Below are 9,751 nucleotides of genomic sequence, written 5' to 3'. Positions count from 1 at the left end.
AAAAAAAAAAAAAAAAAAAAAAAAAAAGCAGAAATCAAAACTTAGGAGTACAGAAGGATAGAGATTACAGTGTTTTTTTTTTTAAAAAAGCTGAGAGATGAAAGAAAGAAAAAATAAACTGAATGAAAACCACCTTCGCACGGTAATATGTTTCATTATCGAATTGACAGGAAGCAAGCAGCCTGGTCAGCTTGCCTAAAAGGGAGCCATCACAGGCAGTTGATAACATATTCTTAACATCAGAGAGACTCGCCGATGATTTTGGATTTTCATTGCTCGCAACAACCGCAGCTTTGTCCTTTGATCCAGCCTGTTGTTTCGCAATTGACTCACCATGTAGCAACTTTTTTTGCAGAAATATGTCATACGACATTATTTCCATCGTGGACGAGAGAGAGAGATATTTGTAAGCAGAGTTTAGAGCCTGCATCTCAGTAATATTTTTTGGGGCACAAGTTTCTCCAGAAAGAAAGCGTGAAACACTGTCTGTCAATTGTTCCAAAACCTTGTCTGAGGTTTTCATCCTATCCAAAATCATTATAAATGGACCAGCTGTCTGCCAAAGTGCCTTCATAAAGTTAAGTATATTCAGCTGTATCCGGAGGTTGCTGTAGATAAAAAATAGCAAACATATCTAATGTTAAGACAAGAAATGAAATAACACAAGCAATCTAGCGCCCGTTGAAAAGAAAATAGAACCTCAATAAAATTGTACAAATAAATGGATTAATCAGTCAATAATCGGGAAGGATTCTTTTAGGCAATGAACCTTTTGGCATGATTGTTGGCCTCCTTTAGATATTGTACAAGCGCATCAATCAAACTTGATTTCTCCAACCCTGATGAAGCCGGCAAAGATTCTTTACTTTGATGATTCACACCACCACTGGAATTTAGCTGAACATTCAAATTCTCCTTGCTAGCTAATAAAGCAACAAGAAAAGAAGGCTGCAGAGAGGAAGAATGAAGAAAACAAATACCAAGTCAGAATAATGACATTTATTTCTAAAATTCTAATATTACCCTCGAACTTTCTAAAATTGCAACATTACCTTTGACCTTTCGTTAACGTTTCAAAACTACCCTCAAGTCAGTGTGCTGGTAACCTAAAACAACTTAGTGGTGATAGGATACTTGTTTGGATTAAGTCCAAAAGAACGACATTTAGACACAATGACTTTTTCTCAAAAATTTTACCTGTTTTCTATCACCATGGTAAATTTGAAACATTTATGATTTGAAACATTTATGAAGAGTCCAGAATAATATTAAAACTTTTGAACTAATAGGAGTATTTGAACCAAATGACAAAGTTCAGCGGTATATATAAATAATAGGAGTATTCTAAATTATACTCTTTCAATCATGGAAATTTACAGGGAAAAATAGAAAAAACCTTGCAATCCTTGACATTTTATACAATTTTTTATCCAAAAGAAATCAAGAGGAGACATACAAGACCAAACACAGCTTCGTAGTTCCACTCTCGCACTCTTGTACAAAAGTTTAAAAATAGATCGTAACTAGAAAAATAAGGTGAATTATTGATCAACCGGTACTCATAACACACATAAGGATGCAAACATTTGCCCAAGATTATATTCATGTACGTCCTCCTTTTCAATAACCACAAAATAAGTAGATTTGAGAACCAACCTGATAAAGTGCTGCTGAAGTCAACATGTTAATTATGGCAACAAAGAGGTCTTCGTCCCACACAGATTTCTTAAGAAGTATGCACCCAATTGAATGCCTCAAATCAGTTATCTAAAATCATGAGAATAAATAAACATCACAAACGAAAATAATTAGTCCAATGAAAAAGAAATCATCAATGTGGAAATATCTCAAGAAAGAGTATTACACCTGCTCATCGTCGAGACTAAAGCATGCACTAGACAAATGTGGTTGCAAATCGTCTGTGATTAACAATAACATAGATAGTACCCTTGCCGCACCGACTTGTACTCTCTGCATAAATGTCACAACTCATGAATCTTTGGTACAGAAAATAAAAATCATAAAAATAAATGAAAGAGAAATAAATAAATAAAAAATCAGTCATATCCATACATTATTTCATTAATGAAAGCAAAAGCTGCAAATAGGGGGATAAATGGAAAATGTAGACTATAAGCAGATTAATGGACTATTTTTGTAGAAAACAAAACAGAATTGCAAAGCACAAGAGGTTATGAAATAGTACAAAGAAATGCATATTTAAGGTATTTGTTATAAATTTTTGGTTCAATTATACCAAATATCTTTAAACTTTGGGATAGATTTCAACTATGCCCCTAAACTTTTAAAAGTTTAATTTTAAATTTATTATAACTCATCAGCTTTAAGTTTTTAGGTTTTTAGGTTGATTGGTGAATAGGAGATCTTAAGTTCAAACTCCTTTAGGTTGATTGGTGAATATGAGATCCTAAGTTTATTAATATACTTCTGAAGAGAAAACAAAGGAAAGAAAAACTACAGAGCAGTTCAGTTCACTCATTTCAAGATATTTTATGAATTATTGGAACGACAGTTATTTATCGGAAAATAATTTTTCAAACGGAATTTCAAAAAGTAAATATATTCATACCACATTTCGAAAATATGATAACAAAGAAATGGCGGCTGCTGCTATAGGCATTGGTTTAGTTTTCAAAGACGTCAACGCTTGATGAAAGACGGTAGGTGCTGCGGACAAATCCTGAAATGGATATATTAAAGTCATACAGCTAATCTCACCAATTTCTAATTCATCAAGCACAATAAATTCATGATATTAATTTATCTATCAAGATATTAAAAATATAATGAAAAACAATAATAGAATCCTAAATATATTCGATTGGAAATGCATAAAGACTAAGAAGAAGATGGAACCATTATATCAATCCGAAGCTTGTATAATGTAACTAAGATTCAATCGCACTTAAAAAACAAAAAAGTGATACAATCATGAAATACCTTTGAAAATGAAGAGAGCATGATGAAAAGAATTTCCAGCACAGAACAGATGCTATGTTCTAACCCCTCAATCTCCCTTGGATCAGAAAGACGGCTAACATATAGTTTCTGATAAATATAATCCCCCATGTCAGCAATAAAAAAACAAATAAGCTTAAAATAGGCAAAAACTACTTTCGTTAGACAGACCTCAAGAGCTTGTCTAGTCGTACAAACCACTCGAAAAAGAGTGTTATGAATGGAAGAATCAGAAAGCAGCATATTCTGGACAACTGGGCCCAGTTTTCCGGTACCTGAGCTTAAAAGAATGCATCTCCTCATCACTTCAAGCACCTGCAACAGAATGGATAATGACACAGAAATTGAACAAATATTTGAGCCAAGCATTTACCAAGACACTCCTCTTTGTTTTTACATGAAACGTAAACTATTCAAATTTAAAAAGTTCCAACCAGCCAACTTCCTAAAATAAACTTAATAAAACGAAAAAAAAAGAAAGACCCTCCCAACTACAAGCTAACGTAGATCCTTGACATTAAAAGATAAGGCTAGTTTCCTGATAAAAGAATAAAAGTGTCCTAAATTTTAAATCAGTGCAATATTAGAGAAAAATAGTTTTGGAAAGATCATGTCAGGCACAAAAGATACTTATAGCAATTGATTTAAAATATATTATTCAATTTGAAAGACGATTACAAAAAAGTATGTCCAAACTTAAAAATTTTCTAGAACAATTAATAAAATTGGTTCGCACAACTGAAGGTAGAATTGTAAGATTTTATTGTCAGAGACTTTTACAGAGAAACAAAACAACTTAGGCCAAGAAAATATGAATTACAAAAGGGAACATACCTTCAAAGTTACAATCCAACGAGTATGCTTGACTTTGTACTTCCAGTACTCATGATTTACTAGAATATATTGGAGGCAGAAAGCAATAAGAGCTAGGATAGCATCATTTTCTAATCCAGTCTCCACTAGCTGCATGGTAAAGTCCAATACTGAAAAGTTCAACAGTTCACCAGAATGAGACCATGCTAGTATGCATCGTGCACTGAAGTAAGGACATCAACAAGAACAGGTTGCCAAGTACAAGAACTAGTTTGAGTTTCACTGTCTCACTTGAAATTTCACAGAGTAACCCATGAAAAAGAATCCTAGAAAGATTAATAAAATACTACAGCACCCAGTTCTATAAAAAGTCAAGAAAGTGAGGAGGCCAAAACGAAATAAACCATATCAACCACAAACTATTAAAAGCTACAGCAAAACATACATGATATAGACAGTGGGGAGTCAATATCATTATACTCAGAGTCAATAAGCAACATCTTTGCGAGCTTTCCCAATTGAAGCCATGATTCACTGAAAAAATATAAAGAACGAAAGAAATAAATCATCATTTGTGAACTCAATAAAGTCAGTGAAGTTAATTAACGATGCATATGAGTAGATATACATGTATAACAACCACACATTTGTTTAAGAATAAAGAAAGAAGAAAAGAATCTTCCTCATAAAAAGGATCCATAGACTATGGATGGGACATCAAACCTTAAAATACCAAAATTTCAACCCATACAAAAGTGATGGCAGTCTTGGATGTCCCAGGAACAATATTGTTCATAACCTAGTAGTCGGTTTCAATTTTTCATATAATATTTTGAAAATTTTAATTTTACCCTCAGTCTTTTATTCTGTTCGAAATTTTTAATGGAGCTTGCTAACAAAGGATTTCCATGAAACAATTTAAAATGTTTAGAGTAAAATTATTAAGTTTGTGAGGCAAAATTGAAACCAACTGTTTCATAATTTTACCTATAGTAATCGACTAAGAAAATTTTGTGCTGCTGTTGGAATCCAATTATTAGGATTTACAGAACTAACCATATGAATTAATGCAGTATTAAGTTGATGAAAACGAGCAAGTTAGCAACAGAATAATAAATATTTTCAAGCAAAAATAAACAAAATAGAAAATGAAGATGAAGGAATGCTCCACCTCAGTGCATCACGACCAGAAACATTGAAAATATTTGCCTTGAGTGCCACTGGAGTGACTGTAGCAGGAAAACTAGGACCAAGATGAAAAAAATATAAATAAATAAAAGGAATTCATAAAAAGAACATTGCGAAGTGGAAAAGAATTTAAAGAATTATAAGATTACCATTTCAACATCTTTGACAAAATATTCAGGCCCATGGACATTGCTGCAGCATTACTTGGATTAGGAGATAAATTTCTGACCAAGACGCAAATAACCTCAACCACCCTGGTGAGAAATACTAATTTATATGGATGAATGAAAAATAAGTATTCCAAGTAACGGAACTTTTAAATCGAATGAAAGGGATTTTAAATCACCACATATTCTTTTCCATCGGACGAGCTGAGTCTGCTACTTGAGGATTGAAAAACTGTGTAGCATCCATTAAAGCAGAACAGACAGCCTATACAAAAAAAAATTCCAATGGTAAGTAAGAAAAGAAAAGTCATAATTGTGACAGTAAGAAAGCTTTATAAACCAAAGCAAGGCCAAAATGATGGGTGACTTGCTTCTCTCATGTTAAAATTCTTTTCCCGACATGCCCTTATGATCCTTGCTCTACAAATCCAAAATGTAGCACGGGTGCCAACAGTTCATAGAGAAGTTTTAAAATAATGAAACTTTAAAACCACATTGATAGTAATAGAGAGTTCAAAAGGCAGACTAAAATAACAAAACAACATAAAAAGAGAAGCACAAAATACCGTGTTAAAGGAAACCATCCGACTGAACAAGTCAAGTATAACAACTTGTTCATTGTTGTTCAAATACATTCCTTGGGCCAAACGCATGAGCAATATGAGTATCCCTGATAGTTTATACTGCAAAACAACGATATTACAAAAAAAAAAAGGTCAACATAAAATTGATAAAAGAATTTGACTAATTTAAACGGAAAGATTTCAATATTAAGTTAATGCTTGAATAGATATACTCAAGATAAATATATCATCTCATCCTAAACTTCTGTTACGTTAGATTAAATGGTTAAAGTCAAAAAACTAAATCGTAATGAACCACTGACAGAAAAATAGGACACCGATACAACACACCACTTGATGCATCATCTTTTTTTTAAGTAAAATATAAACATGGTAAAGGCACACTAACTAAACTACATTTTTAATTATAATAAATTATATACTAACCTTCAAAAATTTCACATTAAAAAAATCAATGTGAAAAGAAGTGATGAAATGCTTCAAGTTGGAGAAATTAATTACAGACCATTAACAATTCAATTCCTCTTTTTAACGAGAAATGAAACTTTTGAAGAAACAAAAAGAGATTAATTCTCTAACTATTCAATTTCTCATAACAAAGTATTTAAAAAAGGTAAAGACCAAATAAATATCCATATCTATGTGCCAAAATGTCTATAAATTTTGTGATTGCTCTTGTTTTGATTTTCATACCAACTGGAGAGCATCATAAAAGTCCTAGATTCTACTTGTACTTTTCAACCTCTTAAGCTCTGTTGAAAAAAAATAAATAAATAAACATTTTTCTAAATGGGTTAATATCCGGTGAGTAACGTAAAATTAACCATGTTCCTAGGCTAATATGCTTTTAAAAAATATAAATAAATAAATAAAATACTTTAACACTATCTCAAGTGTACAAAAATTGTTCAAAATAATGCTCACAAGTGCCCAAAATATATTTAATATGTTCAATAAGTGTTAGACACGTGTCTTGTGTGTTGAATTGTCAAAGTTATATCGTACATAGATATTCCAAACTAAAGAGTCCAGCTTTCACCAATTCTATCCGCATTCAAAGCATATAATCAATGGTACATGCACAATGAAGAACTAAATACGGATGGAATTAGGGGTAGTGACAATGAAAATAAAGCAAATACCATAGTTACTGTATGGACAAGGTATTGTGTAGCAATGCAAAAGACGTAAAATTACATGTCCAAAAAAAAATGTTGAAAATGATGTCTTGCAAGCGATAAAGACCACAAACACCAAACAAGATAAACTGGTACAAGTAGAAGAATAATATTAATTCATTTGCTTACCTCCCAACGTACAAGAACAGTATTTCCACCAACCACTTTCAAAACTTGTCCACGTGTCTTACAGGGAATCAACAGTCCCTCCATTCCAGGTACAAGTAATGGCTCTTGGGTCTCAACAAACTCAGGGATGCGATCCACCGAGGTACTGCTATTAATCTCAAACAAGGATGATATTCCCACAGATTTATCTAGGAAGTTAAACCTATTGATATTAATCAATATATCAGATGGAAGAAAAATAAGAACAAATAGAATAAATAAATAAATAAAGGTGAGGTGACAAAATGTGGGAACATAGGTAAAGATAACACTAGCAAATAGAAATAAATTATACACTCGGAGAGGAAATGAAAGGGGTGTCCTAGCTTGCAATAAAAAATAAATTAAAAAAAAAAGCCCAAACCAAAAAAAAAAGAAAAAAAAAATGAAGGCCAAAGCCAAAGCCAAAGCATTAAAAGAAAGAGCTGAACTTGTCAAGGATAACACACAGGATAAGTACAAAAGCCTATGGACTTGATCACAAACACCTGAACCTAACCGTACTTCAAACCTCCCCTAAGACGGCCACCCCTCTAAAACTCCTGTTTCCCTTGATTTCAAATGTCGCACAAGGTACCAGCAATATAAGAAAAAGAAGTATCTGCTTCTACTGAAAGAACCACATAAAATGATCACATAATTTTACACCCCTAACGGTGAGCTGGACCTAAATGTACACAAATTCACGAAATGTTGGACAATTAGTTATTTGATGCAGTGTACTAACTGGTTTGCAATATTTTTTTTTTTTTTTTTTTTCCTCTCTCTTTTTCATTTTTTTAATACTAAACAAGACTTTTCATTAAGAGATGAAAAAAGATGAATGCACAAAGAAACAAACTCCAACAAGGGAGTGAAAAGAAGCAACCAAAAAGAACTAAAAAAACAGATCAAACCAAGCTAAGAACCACAGTACAAAACTGAAAGTCATAAAAGAAACTGCGAATGATATAAAAAAAGTATCCAAATTAGGTATATTGAAGGGAGGATCCAACAATAGGCTTCAAGAGAGACTTAGGACAGCCTGCTTCAGAACTTACAAACCAATGAAGTTACTTGATAAGAAAACTTAAAGGAAATTTCTCGATAAAAAATGTTCTAATCACGGAGATCCAACTAAAAAATTATGTATTTTCTTCGTACAAAAAGAATTAAGAATTTCTTATTCAACATAAGCTTCCTGACTTCAATTTTTTCAAGTCAGCTGAAAATGTAGTAATTCAACATGATATTCCACCCAAGGATTAAGAATTTCAGATTTCAAAGGTAAGAGCGCTTTTCTTGCGATTTCAAGGCCAACAAAAACTAGAGAGTAGAGACACTGCTTACACGCATTCTGCTGGCCAAGCTCCTTCACAGAGAGATGACAAAAAACGAACAAATTCTACGACCCTAAAAGGAAATTCACCTTCTAGGTCACAAAGGAAACACCGAATAGGACCATCAGTGAAACTCTCTTTGTCCCAGAACTGAATGCAAAGTGACTCCTGCAATTTCATGCGCAACAAAATACAAACAGAAAATTATCAACAAATGATGTAGCAGGAACAAGACGCAACAAGTACAGAATGATCACAATTGATGATCATTATACATCCAAACCTCCCCACGGTATATATTGCAAAGAATATCCAAAATTGACCGGAAGGTAGCATCCTCCACCTGCAATACAGATAAAGTTGAATAAGAGAAGGGTATTAATGAATCCTAGCATCTAAGAGATTGGACTCTACGACTACTCAACAAAAGTCATAACTGCATGTACAAAAGATTGGAGGATGGTTCACCTAATAATTAAACTAATTACTAACTAACAAACTAACGAAGCCAATTAACAACTTGGCCCAAGTAAAACCAAACAACTAATGAGGTCAAACAAGAAGTACAAGGTTAACTCTAATTTGAAGACTTGGGAATCTTATATTTCTCTGCCTTTCCGAAGTTTCTAAGTTTGTTGCAGCTATTCTTTAGTTGTGAAGATTTGGGATCTTTTCCTGGTTGCTGATTAGGACTTCAAAGGTCTTGGGACTTCGAAATATCTGGTTTGAGGTGGTTGGTCTTCATTCGTCCTCTTAGTGTTGCTGCTTCTTTCTATGAAGATATTGGTTCTTTTTTGCTTCAAGCTTTTCTAGTCTTTTTGGAGTGTATTTGAAGATGAAAGTAATAGTTTTTCTTGGAGAAGTACATGACGCAAAGCTTTAGAAAATCCGTAAAATTAGGCATGTGCTATCTGTAAAGCACGGGTAGCTTTTGAAGTTATAGAAGCGGTTAGTTCCTTCTCAAGCATGTTAAGCTTAGAATTTTGTATTTTAGTTTTGAGTACAAGTTTTTTATGTCCTTTGTATTTGTATACGTTAGTACATCAATGAAAAATTCTGTTTTTTATTTTCATTTTAAAAAATAAAATTTTAATTTTACTTCTAAAAATTAGAAAATAATTTCAAAAAAAAAAAAAAAACCCTCTAATCCATCTGCACCAAGCATCAACTATTCTAAGCAAGCATCAAATTGAAATGTGTACCTGAAGATTAATTTCATACGATGCAATAAACGCAGAAATAAAGGTTCTCAAGACACTTCGATAGCCAACAATGAGTCCCTACAAAAAAAAAAAAAAAAAAAAAAAAAAAAAAAAAAAAAAAAAAAAAAAAAAAAAAAAAAAAAAAAAAAAAAA

General features: G+C 32.5%; 1 protein-coding gene across 1 annotated transcript in view; it reads right to left on the bottom strand.

The window, feature by feature from the left end:
• The window catches only part of LOC111451342, a 21,872-nt gene that overhangs the window by 5,172 nt on the left and 6,949 nt on the right, over positions 1-9,751 (bottom strand). The window contains exons 10-26 of the mRNA XM_023091721.1: positions 9,599-9,676; positions 8,680-8,739; positions 8,407-8,564; positions 7,039-7,240; positions 5,714-5,830; positions 5,327-5,412; positions 5,130-5,234; positions 4,964-5,035; positions 4,238-4,326; positions 3,814-3,962; positions 3,151-3,294; positions 2,962-3,069; positions 2,591-2,701; positions 1,867-1,971; positions 1,657-1,767; positions 770-948; positions 134-608 (exon numbers count right to left, since the gene is read on the bottom strand). Coding sequence (XP_022947489.1) covers positions 134-608; positions 770-948; positions 1,657-1,767; positions 1,867-1,971; positions 2,591-2,701; positions 2,962-3,069; positions 3,151-3,294; positions 3,814-3,962; positions 4,238-4,326; positions 4,964-5,035; positions 5,130-5,234; positions 5,327-5,412; positions 5,714-5,830; positions 7,039-7,240; positions 8,407-8,564; positions 8,680-8,739; positions 9,599-9,676 — 2,349 coding nt within the window. The remainder of the gene's footprint in view (positions 1-133; positions 609-769; positions 949-1,656; positions 1,768-1,866; positions 1,972-2,590; positions 2,702-2,961; positions 3,070-3,150; positions 3,295-3,813; positions 3,963-4,237; positions 4,327-4,963; positions 5,036-5,129; positions 5,235-5,326; positions 5,413-5,713; positions 5,831-7,038; positions 7,241-8,406; positions 8,565-8,679; positions 8,740-9,598; positions 9,677-9,751) is intronic.

The sequence above is a fragment of the Cucurbita moschata genome, unplaced genomic scaffold (assembly GCF_002738365.1).
Source record: "Cucurbita moschata cultivar Rifu unplaced genomic scaffold, Cmos_1.0 Cmo_Scf00013, whole genome shotgun sequence".
NCBI lineage: Eukaryota > Viridiplantae > Streptophyta > Magnoliopsida > Cucurbitales > Cucurbitaceae > Cucurbita > Cucurbita moschata.
This window is presented reverse-complemented; position numbering and strand designations above follow the sequence as displayed.